The 15,563-nt window shown below is 40.4% G+C and overlaps 2 protein-coding genes across 6 annotated transcripts; one reads left to right on the forward strand and one right to left on the reverse strand.

Annotated features, from left to right (window-relative positions):
* Positions 1-756: 756 nt before the first annotated feature.
* On the forward strand, positions 757-6,072 carry fut7 (fucosyltransferase 7 (alpha (1,3) fucosyltransferase)). 3 transcript variants are annotated; one of them, XR_014278049.1, is made up of 3 exons: positions 757-1,079; positions 2,020-2,106; positions 3,112-4,261. XR_014278049.1 is itself a non-coding variant. In XM_082542057.1 (3 exons), the coding sequence occupies exons 2-3, from the start codon at positions 2,104-2,106 to the stop codon at positions 5,619-5,621; spliced, it is 1,065 nt and encodes a 354-aa protein (XP_082398183.1). In that variant the 5' UTR covers positions 757-1,079; positions 2,020-2,103; the 3' UTR covers positions 5,622-6,072. The 3 variants fall into 3 exon arrangements, 2 of the variants coding, with proteins under 2 accessions (XP_082398183.1, XP_082398184.1); XM_082542057.1 differs by lacking the exon at positions 3,112-4,261 and adding an exon at positions 4,560-6,072; XM_082542058.1 differs by lacking the exons at positions 757-1,079; positions 3,112-4,261 and adding an exon at positions 4,560-6,072 and having other exon boundaries at positions 2,018-2,106.
* A 174-nt stretch (positions 6,073-6,246) lies between these two features.
* pou5f3 (POU domain, class 5, transcription factor 3) lies at positions 6,247-9,785 on the reverse strand. Of its 3 annotated transcripts, none has more exons than XM_082542419.1 (5): positions 8,721-9,785; positions 8,491-8,602; positions 8,184-8,317; positions 7,843-8,007; positions 6,247-7,761 (listed from the first exon to the last, which is right to left on the reverse strand). In XM_082542419.1, the coding sequence occupies exons 1-5, from the start codon at positions 9,450-9,452 to the stop codon at positions 7,522-7,524; spliced, it is 1,383 nt and encodes a 460-aa protein (XP_082398545.1). In that variant the 5' UTR covers positions 9,453-9,785; the 3' UTR covers positions 6,247-7,521. The 3 variants fall into 3 exon arrangements, with proteins under 3 accessions (XP_082398545.1, XP_082398544.1, XP_082398543.1); XM_082542418.1 differs by having other exon boundaries at positions 8,184-8,314; positions 8,491-8,605; XM_082542417.1 differs by having other exon boundaries at positions 8,491-8,605.
* Between the last annotated feature and the right edge of the window lie 5,778 nt (positions 9,786-15,563).

Here is a 15,563-nt window from a genome sequence, read left to right on the forward strand (position 1 = left end):
AGAGGAAAACAGGTAAAAGCAGTAAAGGTGGTGCACTGAGGTGGCGACTGGGAAATGCAGGACAAGCTTATACACAGATAAGAGTCGGGTGATTGGGACTATTGTAAAGGAAAATTTGTAGTTAAAAGAGGCAGATAATTTCTTCTCCATGGGGTCCAGAAATCCCACTGGGAGCCACCAACATGCACAAGCTTGTTGAGCTAGTGATCTGCTCACAAGAAGACTAAGGATGACCTCTACTGCTCAAATTTAAGATTACACAAGATGGAAAAATTTTTGCAGCAACACAGGAGATCCAGCACACCAGTGCACATAATTACATATTCACAGATACACTGTTACAGATTTTAAACTACGACTACACTATCTGCAATTCATTCTGGATCAAATACAGATTTGTTCACCACTTCTTGCCACTGCTTTTTCATTCCTTAGCACTAACAAACCACAAGTGATAATCAGTGACAACCAGGCATGTATATGTAAATAATACTCTAAATATATCTAACATCTTGCTGCATGTTGTCTTTTGACCACTCACTGATGCAAACAGAAACATGATGTTTCTGATACAGGCCCTTTCTCTTTTGTTTTGTTTGCAAAATATTTCTGCACAGTAGTGCCGGTGTTGGTGTTCTTCCCCCTACAGCAGCTTCCCTGATTGTAACTCAGTCTTGTGTGAGCACCCTTGTGTAACCCCCATCTTCATATGTCATGCCTGACACTTCCTCTTTTTTATAGCCGTGCACACATGCAACGAACTCGTCTTGGATATGCTCCATTTTTTCTCATAGAGTGAGGGTTGCCACAGACATAAAAGAGAAAGAATGTTCCGCACTTACCAGAAGGCAGGAATTTAAATGCAATGCGGAGTTAGAAAGAGGGTGGGACAATGTGGACCTTTTTATGTAAACACATATTCAGCAAGATTTCAGAAAAGCCACACCTACGATTCTTTAAAAGGCTTTGTGTTTTTGGTTTTCTAACACAAGTTTACCATCGTGTTTCTGCTGGCAACAAGCAGAAACAATATTCATGGTGATTGAAGAAAGAGAATAAACCACTCATCTCATCATCAGGTTAGTGGAGGAGGTTTGGGGTTTTGCCTTTCATATGTCTTTCTGGTCAGTGTGGTTCATCTAAAGAAATTTCTTGCTAAGCAAAATCTTGCTAAATCTTTATTTGTTTGCTTGCTTATTTAATCTGCCAGCTTGCATTTCATTGACTGCTAGAAATAAATAGAAACATGCAGGTTTAAAAGTATAGGGTCACCAGCCAGTGACAGAACAACAAAATCTTTTACAACATCCTGTAGTTGATCTTTAGGTCTGAACTATAGACATGGCCTGTTTCTTAAGAATATTGCTATTTAATACACTTGTTGACATAGATTTTGAATAAAAATATATATAATGTATTAAGGATATATACAAATGTTTTTATGAAGGAGGCTCATTTGTTCTATTTGTTTTTCCAAACATGTGCTTTCTTCCTCTGCCATGCAAATGTAAGGAATAAATTTGTGAAAATATTTCTTCAGGAGTTAGTGTGGGAAGTCATTTTAAATGTTGCTCTTCTTCATTTTCAACAAACTGAAACCTTGTAGTTTCAGGTCTTACATATTGCAAAATCCCATTTCCTTAAGTCTGCATCACATTGTACTTTCTAAAGACAAAGACAGGTTCCACAGAAAGACCACACCGTTTAAGAAAGGTAGAGCTTTTAAATGATATAGGCCTTTAGTTTAGAATTTAATATGCAATGTCATGCAATGCAAAAACAGGGTTAACTAAAATATTTGAATTGCATTCGTTCGAGCTTTACACCAGGTGATTTGTAACTCACTTTGTGTCATTTGTGCAACTGCTTGATTCTGTCTTTTGAACATGAGAGGAGCGATTAACCAAATAACAGCTGGAAGATAATAACAATGTGTTTTATACACATGCAAATACTGACTGAAAGAGATTTTCCCCTTCTTATAAAGTAATATTTAATTTTTGTTTTGTTCATTTAAAGCAAAGGACAGGCAAGGTGCTGATCTGTGTAGGAGGTGGTGAATCGTGTTCATACTGGAAGCCACATGTGAAGTTAAAGTCCCTAATGGTGAGTCCTGAACACAGTCACTACTCTACCCAAAACTGAATACAACACACTTTTATTTACTTTAAGAGAGACTTCTGATTTTCCATATAAATTTACAAAGTTACCTTGTGAAGAAAGTGCTTCTTTTTTCAGTTTCTCCATAGTTTGATGAGGTGTTGGTCACTTAATGAAAGACCTAGGCTCTATTCTGAGAAGCAAGTTTAGCTCTGACATTGTTAAGCCAGATAAGAAGAAAACCCCAACATTCTGCTCCAGAAAAAGTCAGTTACTAGGTTAAAAGAATCTGTGGACTAAATCTGTTCACTGGCAGGTTTTCAGCAACAAACTCTGAATTTCTGTCTGACTGCCACGCCACCACCACAGCTGAATCAGTGACTGCTTGTTTCACTTCTTCAGTCATAAAGTCCCTGGCGAACCTCAGAGCAATGTGAATTCGTTTCCAGAAGCTTACAGGTTGACAAAGACCGAAATCTCAGTTAGACGTTTGCTATTTTTTGCACTTAACACTTTTGCAATGATTTAGTCAGCAATAACAATGGTATGAAGTCTTGTTTTCACCACTGAAAAAATCAAAACATATTTTCTGCCAGTTAAAATTTTGAGATAATAAATCATAATGTAGTGTAACACATAATGGAGATAATAACAGAAGTTTCTGATGCATGTCTGGGTTTTGATAGTTTTTTCTTTTTGTTTTTGTTTTTTTTAATTATTCATTCATTCATTCATTAGCTGAAACAAACTTCCATAGGATGGAGACAGCGATTATGTCACTAATTTATTATTTGAATATCTTTAAATATTGTTTATATTAATTCTATTTAAAGCTTTAGCTTTAACACGTTGATCACTAATCAGTCATTTGTCAGTGAGAAGGAGAAAAAAAATGCCTGTCACAGTTGGATCTCGATGTGAATATTTGAATGAAGATGAGGCTGAAATGACTTTAAGACTGTAACATCATTAAATGTTGCAGGCAGTCTGACTGTGTTGTGAACATTTCAGGTTGGACTTTGTTCATAGATGTACTGAGGCATCTACCCAGAATGGGCTCTGGTAGAAGGTATCATTGGCAAACCAGGTGGAAAACCACTTGCACAGCAGGATTTAAAACAGATAAGCATCACTGATATTTTATGGTATGCTCCTGAATTTCTGAGTTTCCAGACAGAATTAGAAACTAGAATGCCTCCTCAAATTTGATTTCCCCAAAAGGACGCCAGTGACCGTAAACAGATGTAAACTGTGAAACTTTTCATTGGAACTGCCATTGTTCTCCATTTGTGACTCGCTAAAAAGAGCACTGACCAAGCTGTGGCTGTAAGAGAACCATCATCTGTCACTGAAGGTTGAGATTAGATCAGATTAGAAATATTTACACAGAGAAACATTAAAGCAAAATTTTGTTTTTCTCTTTGTTTTTTCTTTAAATCTCACTAAGCATTTAAGTAAGTTGGTAACATCCCATCGTTTTACTATTACTTTAAATTAAAACGAACATGGTGATAAACTGTAGCAAAAAACTTTTTTTTAATTTATTTACTTGTTTTTTGTTTTTCATTTGAGATGGCAACAAATAGTGTATCCACCGTAGTTTTAAGATAAACATCATTGTCCACACTGATGCATATTCACATCCTTCGGTCTGCTGGGTTTTAATCGGAGACTCTGCTCTTTATTTACCCATTACAATGGTGAATCTGTGGTCTGGGACCTCCGCTGTAATGCTGTGCTATACTGCAATTAAACAGACGTGAAAGTCAAAAGAACATGGTTCAGAAATTATTCACAGTGCAGGTTTGAGGTATATTTTTTCTTTTTTTAGTGGGCTACATACTGAACCCTAGAAGATAGAAACAAAGTATTGATCACGCTACCATCAATTTGATACCAATACCAGCATGGCTATTGGTAATACTGAAATTCAGATTTTCCCACCTCGACTCCGCTGATGATGTCTTTCTTCCTCTGGTCAGGCACGCCTTAACACAGAATTGAATATACACAGAGATGATTGACTTAGCACTGATAAGCCTCTCTGGAACCAAAAGATAAAAAGACTTTATCAGAATTAATCATCTTAGATTGACTTTTTAAATATAGAGTTTTGTGAACATGTTTCCTGGAAGAAGCCTCTGGTGTCTTAACAGATGACATAAAGTTTCCAGGAAGTTTATAATGACGTCCGTGCAACACCTTTTTTTAACCTGTGAACTGTGCAGAGTGCAAAAGGAAGAATTTAAATATGCTCAGTTTAAGTGGACCTTTAGAAGGATGCATTTACTGAAAATGTGAGGGATTATATTTAGGTAAAACAAAACAGATCATCCTTGAAGTCTATGCAGCATTCAAGAAAAAAAAACATGCAAGTAATGTCTTTTCTTTATATATCTGCTCAAGGCAAACAGTGAAGCAGGAAAAAAACTGATGTGTTCATTCTTTTCTTATGACAGGGGTTTCACACCAAAAAAATACGCAAATTGGTGAAGAGGCTAGTCATCCTCTGTTTTTTACCACTGTGTCTCTTCAGTGGGTGGCTGAGTAGCTCTGTAAAACCTTTACATCATGACAGCAGAAGTAGAAATGTGACTGTCCTGCTGTGGTATTGGCCCTTCAGCAGATCATTCAGCCTGAAGGGTGACGTTTGCTGGGATCTCTACCGTATCCCTCACTGTATTCTGGTGGACGAGCGCTCCTACTTCCCCTCTGCGGATGTAGTGGTGTTCCACAACAGGGAGCTGCAAGTGGGCCTCCACAAGTTGCCTACTAACATCTCACGGCCATCAAGCCAGAAGTGGGCCTGGATGTCCCTGGAGGCTCCTTCTCACAATGGAAACTTACATAAGTATGCAGATATCTTTAACATGACCATAACTTACAGGAGGGATGCTGACGTCAGCATACCCTATGGCATGCTGCTACGGAGGGAGGCTGAAGAACATGTGAATGAAGACAACTCTGTAAACAAGAGCTCTCTGGTTTGTTGGGTGATCAGCAACTATAAGAGCCACCACAAAAGAAGCCAAGTGTACAACAACCTCAGAGCTTCAGTTCCTGTGGTAGTTTATGGGCGCTGGACTAAAAACCGCCTCCCTTCCTCAGAACTTTTACCTACAATATCTCGCTGCTATTTTTATTTGGCTTTTGAGAACTCACTTGCTAAAGATTATATCACGGAGAAGCTGTGGAGGAATGCTTACGAGGGAGGGGCTTTGCCCATTGTCCTGGGGCCACCTTTAGGCAATTACAAAGCTGTGGCTCCACCTCATTCTTTCATCCATGTTGATGAGTTTGCATCACTGAATGAAATGGGAAAGTATCTACAACAGCTTGCAGAGGATAAGAAACGCTACAATGAGTATTTTACCTGGAAGAAACAGTGGAAAGTGAAACGGTACACAGACTGGAGGGAAAGACTGTGTAATATCTGTTCAAAGTACAACAGTTTACCTAAGCACAAAGTTTACTCAGACCTAGATGCGTGGGTCAATGCTAACACAAGCTTAAACATTTGATCAAATTTTACTGTATTTTTTTTGCAACATTTGTAGACATCATTTCATCATTCTCTGAATTTCTTTGAAAACAGTTCAGAGTGAATGTGAAACGTAAAAATCTGAAAAATTGTATCTAAAAAAATATTTTAGAAATGTGATTGTATGCACACAACTTAAACTGCACTGTAACTACTATGCATTAACAACAATGACTGAGTGATCTGCTACACTGAAATCCCTAGCACTTTACTCCAGTACACTAAGGTTAAAAACTACCTAGTATGTGGAGATATTTAGAAAAGGGATGTAGTGGATATCTGGATAAAGTGTAACCTGCCTCTTGCATTATGGAAATGTCTGTAAACTGCCTCAATGTTTACAATAAAGCAAAACCTGGAAAACTTTTTAAAATTGTCATTTTTCATTGCTGAAGTGTTGAAAGACTCAGAGACCATGTTTGCACTTTATATCCAGGCCAAAACACACACACACACACCACTTCCTTGAATAATATATAACATACATGCACTTACTACACTAATGCCAAAGCTTAGCAGCATGAGGTAAAATTCCCCTGTTTAAATTCAGCTACAAACTACTGCTTACCCTATGATGAGGGTTTATCATGAAAAGATACAAACACTGTCTTTTGATAACATTTATTGGGGGATAATAGGCAATTCTGTAATTATGCATACATATGATTACAAACTTTTTTTTTTTTTTTTTTTTAAGTGAAAAATGTCACTATCCCAGATTTTCAATATATTAATCAATTTAGTTTTGCTAAAAACTAACAGCTAATGCCTAACAGTTGTGATTGCACTCTCAGTAAATAACTTCAAGTTGATAATTTCAGCTTGTAATCAACACTGAGGTATCCTGGGCCAGAAATAAATTACAGCAGTACATATTGTTTGACAACTTTAAGCTGATCCTGCTAATAATTTTATTGTCACCTAGGGACTTCTTGATGTATTTTGAAGTTGGAATGACATTTAACATTGTTTTCAAAGTTTTAAAAACACTGAGTAAATAGTAACATAGGAAATAAAAAAGAGAAAGTTGACAGGGTAGTCAGTCAACATTAAAATCTAAATAAAGAGAAAAAGAATCCTACAAGAGTTTCTAAAAGCAGATGGCAACAAGTCACATTTACTGTCGCTCATCTGAGAAAGAAAGCGTGTACAAATAGAACAAGTAAAGGGTTGTAGTATTTGCCAGATTACGTCAAAGGGATTACACTAACACCTACTGAAGCGCTTTTTTTCCCCCTTTTGCTTAATACTAATAACCACAAGGGAGGGGAAAAAAGCAAGTTTGGTATACAAATAAAAATGGAATAAAAGCCTTGTAAAAAAATTTGGACAAATCAATCTTATAAGAGCGCTCTCTGTTGCAGTGCTAGTTTAGACAAATACTACAGATGCTCTCTACAGACATGACACAAGAAGTATTGCACAAGTATTGGCCAAACTGTCAAAAATGAATACTGTTTAAGGAGGTGTCCCTCCCTTGCTTTTCCCTTGTTGGCACCACAGAAAGCCTACCCAGAATTATGCACAACTAATACACCCCAGCTCTTGAGCATTTACAGACCAAGCCTCATTCCACATCTGGTCCATAAAGTCACAGCACAAACTCAAAAACTGGACTCATTGGCCAATACATAGTCATGCAATAAATGCACAACTCCACATCCCCTTTTGCTATATGAAGTCAAAGTAGTTCATGGTCACAGAACACAGTGACATAAGACATTTCACAATCACCATAGCTGAAACCGGAAACCACTTTGATTTCACCCTCACACAACTCAGATACGATCAGATGGTTTGATTGCTGCATTTGTAGAGCTTACGAGGCAAGTTGGGCACATTTTTGAAAGGCAATCTGTGGTTCTGGTTGGACTATGGCTTTATCTAGTTGGGTGCCCAACCACTCCAGGATTCAGGGCTTGTTTCATGACATCAGGCCTGGGAAGTTGAGGCATGTAGAGCGTGGGAGGAGGGCCTCCAGTGAAACTGGGCCCTGGGTAGGCCTGACTGGGAATGGGGGAAGGACTCTGCTCATACAGCTGGCCTTCCAATTCCTCATCCAGCGGCAGAGCCAAGCGCTTCCCCTTCTGTCTCCGGTTGCAAAACCAAACACGTACCACCTGCCAAGAGCAAAATAAAGTGTTAGTCAACAAAATGTGAACCACAAGAGACTTGTGGTGAGAGAAATAAGATATGCTTACATCTCTCTCCAGGCCCAGATCATCCGAAATGTGCTTGATTGCTTGAGTGTTCGGTTTGGGACACTTGATGAAGTAGGACTCTAGAGCAGCACGCACTGCCCCCTCCAGACTGGTCCTCCGCTTTCTTTTTCTGGTGTCAACAAAAACTCGCTCAATCTTGTACATCTGTGGAAGCAGAAACGTGTAAGAGGGATGGAGAGTTACTGATTGTGCTCTTCAAGCACCTAAATTTGTATCACTAGAGGATTTGACATATCTGCTTCAGTTTGGGCTTAGTCTAAAATTAAAAGGAGCCCCAGTTTGGCAATCACCTGGTCTTAAACTGGTTGTTTGAAACTTACATCCTGAGGATTTTCAGAGTTCTCCGCCTCATCCAGCCATTTCTGCAGAAGGGGCTTCAGCTTGCACATGTTCTTAAAGCTCAGTTGCAGAGCCTCAAAACGACAAATGGTAGTTTGGCTGAACATTTTTCCTGCTCCAGAAAATAAAAGACATAAGACTTGACGGACACACAGCCAGCTCCCCAAACTGCAGAAGACACTTCATGAGCATATAATATTCATAACCATTTTTAATTGCCAACATTTACCAAATCTGCCAATCCAATCTACTAAAGTCAGATGCAACATAAGATAAGAATAAATTTACCATAAAGGCTTCCCAGTGAAAGGCCAACATCTGACTGGGTAAAACCCAGAGTAATGCGCTTGTGTTTGAGCTCCCTGGCAAACTGCTCCAGCTCTTCAGTGGAAACAGTTTCCTGCTAAAAGGAGAAAATTAAAAAAAAAAAAATCCAAAATTCAAGCGAAAAATCTTTGGCTGATAGGCAGCGCACATTTGCAGTGCTCTTGCAAAAGGTCTACGAGATGAGGACTCACCTCTTCCTTGCATCCTTGATTGGAGGACGCGGCATTTCGTCGGGAGGTGGCCGGCCTCTGCTGCTGGGCCTCAGGGACAACCTGAGGTGTGTTCACGCTGAAATACCCGTTCCCCGGAAGTCCGTTGCTCGGGGGTGAGGGGGACAGCGATGGGGAAGATGTCGAAGACGTGGAGGGAGTTTGACTACCGCTGCCAGGTGACGAGAAGGACCAAAAGGACGGGTTCCAGGTCCCAGTCCTAGCGTAGAATAATCCGTGGGCCATATCGTTGGAGGCTTGTGGAGTCAGGTACTGCTGAATTTTCATCTCGGATGAGTAGTCCTCGCGGGCGACCTTCTCCATCTTTATTTCAGGTAGTTTGATTTGCTCCGCCGTCTCGGCTTCAGGGGTGGTAAGGTTTATAGGCTGGATTGCTGCAGATACGCCAGGTAATTGACCTGTGTAGTCTGCAAAGGGATACCAATGCTTGGGTTGCCCAAAGTCTCCAGCCTGTAGCTCAGAGGGCCTGTAGTCGGTGGAGACGGATGGGAAGGGGAAAAAGGCTTGAGCGGATGTCGATGCGATACCACTGTAACAGCTTTTGTTGTAAATGCGGCTCGGGTCTGGCAAGACACCATGGGGTACCTGGAAGGAGGCACTACTACCAAAACCCTCCTGACCCAAAAGCTGCGCGCAAGCGCTGGCGCGGCTGAAGTCATAAGGCCGGCTGTGGCCCTCAGGACTTTCAGACATCTTCCAAAAGATGAGAAAACCTGGCCGAGCAACAAACGCGCTTCCAGAAAGTGGGGAAAAAGTTGATCTAGAGGTGACTGATTTTAAAATGTCTTATCCGTTTCGGGATCCAAAGGAGAAAAAAATAAATAAACCAGTTCAAACGTGAAGGCCTACGTCTGAATGCAGCATAACTACCAATATCCCAACGGCCTAGTCCATAAAGCTTTGTCCTCCCAAACGCTTATCTACCATCAGGCTCAAATGCGTGTCTGCTCCACAGATTTTTCTTATCAGCGCCACAAGTGTTAGTATCGTTTTACAGCCAATCATCGCCCATTGGTCGGCTAGTTGATTGGGCACAGCTGAAGGTGCATTTGTAAATGACCTTGACTCCTCCCAAAGAGGTGGGCGTGTTTTTTTCACCTGAACTTAAAAAAGTTATTTTTAGCACGGTATTGATACTTTATGTATGTGAAGTACATATATTTTAAAGTTAAGCTAATGCTTAGAATAAACTGATCTACTTGGAAGACCATAAAAACACTGCTCAAAAACCACAGGTCACTGCTCCTGTGAAAAAAACAATTTAACATCCTAACTCGCTCATTTCATGCATAAATTATAATGCAGCGTTTCTTTACATTATTCCTCGTTAATGGCATGGCTTTGACATTAAAATTTCTCACACACAAGCTTCAGTGTGGCCTGAATCAATGTATTTAAACAAATACCAATGTCATCCCGAGTAGCTGATGAAACAAATTAACCTAATGAACCAGGCCGAATGTAATCGTAAACACATTGGGGTCGGGTACTTTTTAACTCTAACAAACATAAATTGCTCATAAATTAGGCAACACTTGCATAATGGAATGAAAAATGGTTTATGGCTACTCGAAATAAAAATTTTCCCACCCATTGCAGATAAAGACATGTTCTATCTTGTTGTAGTGAGAAATTATTCATGTCCGTGGCACCTTTTTTTACAAAGTGTATGTTTTCAATTGTGGATTTTTTGTTTGTTTGTTTGTTTGTTTGTTTTTTGTCTTCTTCTTCTTAAAACAACTGAATATAACTTTATTCAGAACTATCAGTTAAAAATCTGTATTTGAATTAGAGGATTGTGTTACCGAAATAAAAGACAGTCTACAATTTTTATGATTGTTTAAAAAAGCCCAGATAAAAATGCGATTATGCATAAGAGTTTACATACTGGGATAAAAGGATAAAGGAAAAGGCTACAGTTGCCAAGGTTATGGCTACTTTTTTATATTAAGCTTATTAAAACATTCGGAATGGAAAAAAACAAGCTTAACCATAAAACAATCCACAGCACTCGATTGAACTTCTCCCATTCACCCCCTATCAATGGCTATTCAAAAGCCCAGTACAGATGCGATCCCCCAGCGCGAATAGTTGGCCGCAGATTGCGGCAGGAAGACGCACTGCGGGAAGGGAGTGGGGGGTGCAATTGTACGACGAGGCCCCGGGGGCACCCCGGGGATTTCAGATCCCGAGATGCGATGGTCGGCCATTAGCTCCTTTTCACGTTGAAACAAAAAGTCCTCAACCCTTTGATTCCAATCCCCACACCCATCAACCCCCTCCCCAACACCCCCATCATCTGAGACACTATCCTGAAGTTTCGATGGAAGTTTCCCCCTAGTCTGCATGTCCCACTGCAGGGATTAACTGCAATATGACCAAAAGGTGTAAAACTGGTCAAGCTGTCTGCAGGCTGTATAATCAAGTTCTGCTGGAATATAGGTTGCATGTGTAGCGCCATGTGTAACATTTTTTCTCCTTGTGGCTTGAGGCCTTACCCCCCCCCCCCCCCCCCCCCAAAAAAAAAGAAAAAAGAAAAAACAGTAAAACACCTCAAACTCATGTCATTATATTCTTGGTGGTTCATGTGCTCTAGTTTAAGACGTTCTTGCAAACAAACAGAATTTCTTCTTTTGGAACTTCTGAAATTAGCTCATCACACTACATTATAACCAGCAGATGAGCACTTAACACACTTTCGGAGAGAAGTCAGTGGAGTAAAGGACATCAAATACCAGCTATACAAGCATTGTTCTGGGTACATGGACTTGGGGGAATAATTGTTATGCAAAAGACAAACACAGCAAGAGAGATAGGCTGGGCTAGAAAGAGAGAGAAAGGCACAAGAGAGCGCAGAGCTCTCAGGGTGCCCAAAGAAAAGGAGTGTTGGTGGTGTTGGGGGCAAGAGGGGGTGGAGGGTTTAGTGTTGAATGGCTCAGTACAGTGAGGAGGAGATGTGTGAGAAGAGTATCCAAGGATTTAGCTGAACCCCACCCACCCCCACCTCCCAAATGTCTCAGATCTTGCCTTTAGTTCTCTTCAAGACTCATCAGAGCCCTTCAGCACAATCAGAGGAGGGGAGAAAGTAAGAGATAAAAGAAAGCCTGCTGATAGGGTGGCAACGTGAATGTGTTGCACATCTCAACTGATCAGATCTGTGAAAGAAACACCTCCAACTTGAGTTTCATGACCCTTACTTGTGAAAGTAAATATACTTGCTTTTTTTCTGGTCATGTCTTCCTTTTCTATTTGCAGATGCATGATGTGTAAAATGACTCACTTAACAGTAAACATGCACTTCTGGGAAGATCTTTGTGTAATTCCTGCAAGTAAGAAAGAACTTAAAAAATGTAATGAGTGTACCTACAATCTTATATTCAATCTGAGGGACTGCTTTCAGATTGTTGCTGATTTAATTGGTAGGATTCCTAAAATCCACCCTTCCTGTTGAGCAGCACTATCACTATCATCTCACAAACAAGTTTGATGGCATTTTGATTTCCCCCCTAACAGCCCTGCCGTTAACACCCATGTTCACACACCTCCACCCACTCAAGGTTTCATCCGAGGGCTGATGGCAGCCTTCTTCTCGCTGTCCACCAGCGAGCACAAAGAGGTTTACTGGCATTTGCATACATCTCAATGGAGGCAGAAGACTTGACACATCCCCTCCCGAGCACACACGGAAATTCAACCACATACACAAAACCCACAAACCTTTCTCTCCTACCACACACTCACTCACTCACACACATACACACTTTATGGGCGTAGTCAAGGTAAAACAAGGTCAGACAGGATCACTCAGGACTGAGGCAGAGTGGCAGCACTACATGCGTCATACTGCCAGGTTAAAGGAGAATGTATCTGTGATTGTTTAAACTGAGTCCTTCTCTATTCAGTCTGTTATTTTATTGTTATTTCTCCATATTTATGTCGACTATGGGTTAGTTGTTGTATTAGCAGGGAATATTTAGATGTCTTGTGGCATTTCATGAATATTTAGGATGAAAAATAAAGTTGGCTTTCAGTATTGTTTGATTGCACAGATTTTCATTTTTAAAATCTTTGAGTGTCCCAGAAGGTTGTAACATAGATCAACGTCCATTTTTATATACATTTTATCTAAGAGTGCAGTCAAAATGCCAATTTCTGTTATACTAAGTCATCACAGAAGAAAAAATGTGTTGTTGTATTTTCTATGATTTGATGTTTTGTTGACTTGCTCCAGTCAAACTCAAAAACAAATCCTTAGTCTTAAGAAATGGACAAAAGAAGAAGACCCATATTTGATCAACATCTGGATAACTTTCTTTAAAACTGCAAAATAATGCACTGGCTTTGGTAGAACATATAACTATGAAGCTTTAACTTAGTACGCCTACTATGATTCTGACAAGGGGCCACTGTTGCATCTTTGTCCTAAATTTCCTGTAATTTCTTTACTAAAAACACCCAAAAGAAGCTTTATCTGTGAAAATACATAATACTGTAGAAAAGTCTTGAGCCACACCTCATTTATTTTGCTTGAAAATTAGAAATCTGTCGATTGATTAATTGAAACATGCAAGGATAATCGGGAAAATAAGAAAGTGTACTTTATTGATCCCCGTTGGGAAATTCCTCTCTGCATTTAACCCATTCACTCAGTGAAGCAGTGGGCAGCCATTGGGCGCCCGGGGAGCAGTGTGTGGGGAGGGTACCTTGCTGAGGGGTACCTCAGGGTAGCTGTTCAGGGGAATCGAACCCCCGACCTTCCGATCGTGGGGCCACCACTCTACCTACTGAGCTATCCCTGTGTTCTAGTTGAACAAGTTTGAAAGGTAATATTTAAGATAAGACTTTATTGATCCCACAACGGAGAAATTTTTGCATCACCTCAGCTCAGGTACAGATATCAGAAGGAAATACAAAAATACAAATAAGTACAATCAGTGAAAAAAGTAAGATAATACACTATATACAATGGTAGCATACACAGTATGTGATTATGGATATGGTTGGAAATATGGAAGACATAAACTATACAGCTTGACATAACTATTGTACCACTACTATTCCTATGTATAGACATGTACACACACACATGTACACACTAAATATACATATGTATACATATACATACATATATACCTGCACATGTCCATACACATGGAAGGTCCATTATGCATGAAGTGGTGACCATGGATGTTCACAGTGTCCAGTGACTTATGACATCGTGATTGAGGAGTTAGAGTCTAACTGCTGTTGGGATGAATGATCTGCGAAAGCGCTCCTTCCTGCAGTGAGGGTGTTTCAGTCTCTGACTAAAGGAACTTCTCAGCCCACTCACATACTCATGCAGTGGGTGATGTGGGTTGTTCATGATGGATGTCAGCTTTACTAACATCCTCCTCTCGCCAACCACCTCCACAGACTCCAGGGGACATCCCAGCACGGAGCTAGACCTCCGCACCAGTTTGTCAATCCTGCTCTTGTCCCTGTCTGTGCATCCACTCCCCCAGCAGGCCACTGCATAGAAAAGGGCAGATGCTACCACAGTGTCATAGAATGTCCTTAACAGAGTCCTGCAGACTCCGAAGGACCTCAGTCTCCTCAGCAGGTGGAGTCGACTCTGGCCCTTCTTATACAGAAGTACCTGAAGTCTATGATCATCTCCTTTGTCTTGCCGGCGTTGAATAGGAGTACGTTGGTCTCACACCAGCCAACAAAGTCACTGATGACCCCCCTGTATTCCTGATCATTCCCGTCTGATATGCATCCAATGATGGCTGTATCATCTGAGAACTTCTTTAGATGGCAGTCGTCCGAATTATAACAGAAGTCTGAAGTGTAAAGGCTGAACAGGAAAGGTGGGAGAACCGTGCCCTGTGGTGCCCCCGTGCTGCAGATTACCACCTCGGACACACATTTGGTATGAACACCTTCATTGTTCAACACAGCCTGAACTCTTTTAGGGAAATGTTCTTATAATTTCTTTAAAGAGACTTCAGGAATAGTTCTCCAGGCTTCCTGAAGGACATTCACAACTCAAGTGGTGTGTTTGGGATCACTGTTGCGCTGAAAAATGAGAGTATTCCTAATCAGATGCTTTCTAGATTGATCCATGCACCATGTAATTCTAAGTCTGATCAGCCCCGCAGACCCAAACCATGATAGAGTCTCCACGTTTCACAGATGGATGTAGACACTCACCGTCTCCTGATATCATCAGGAGAGGCACCTCTCAGATCCTGTGTCAGGATTTTTTCCTCTTTAAGGATTTTTAAATTCTGTTCATCTGCTGTACATAGCTTTTTTTAGACCTGACACAAGTTCTCACAGCCCTCATTAGTACCTGGGCCTCTTCCTGGCCCAGGAACTGCTGGCAGTCCTCACCGAAGCTTTCCCCAGCTTGCAGTCTCCCATTACATCTGCCATTTTCTTTCAATGAAAACTGTCAAAACTAATTGAGAATGTCATCTATTCCTTCATTTGTCCAATTTCTTCAAATTATTTAAGGAAACACTGCACACCATGCACATATGTGCCAAGTACGTGCTAAAAACTCTTTCGGAATCACCTAATTGGGGCTAAAATGCTATTTTATGCCTGTCACACTGCATTGCTGTTGATCATTTTCTGGAAATTTAAGTAAAGAAATGGTAAAAAAAAAAAGTGTTTTAGGGGCAGGGGTCTAATAATAAAGTCTCTAAATAGACTATTTAAAATGTTTTGTTTTCCTAAGTTCTCTGTTATGTGTAGACTGATGCTTCAATTATTCATCATTCCTCTGAAAATGGTCAGAAATGTCTTCAGAAAGAA

The sequence above is a fragment of the Aulonocara stuartgranti genome (assembly GCF_965226115.1).
Source record: "Aulonocara stuartgranti genome assembly, chromosome: 7".
NCBI classification, from domain to species: Eukaryota; Metazoa; Chordata; class Actinopteri; order Cichliformes; family Cichlidae; genus Aulonocara; species Aulonocara stuartgranti.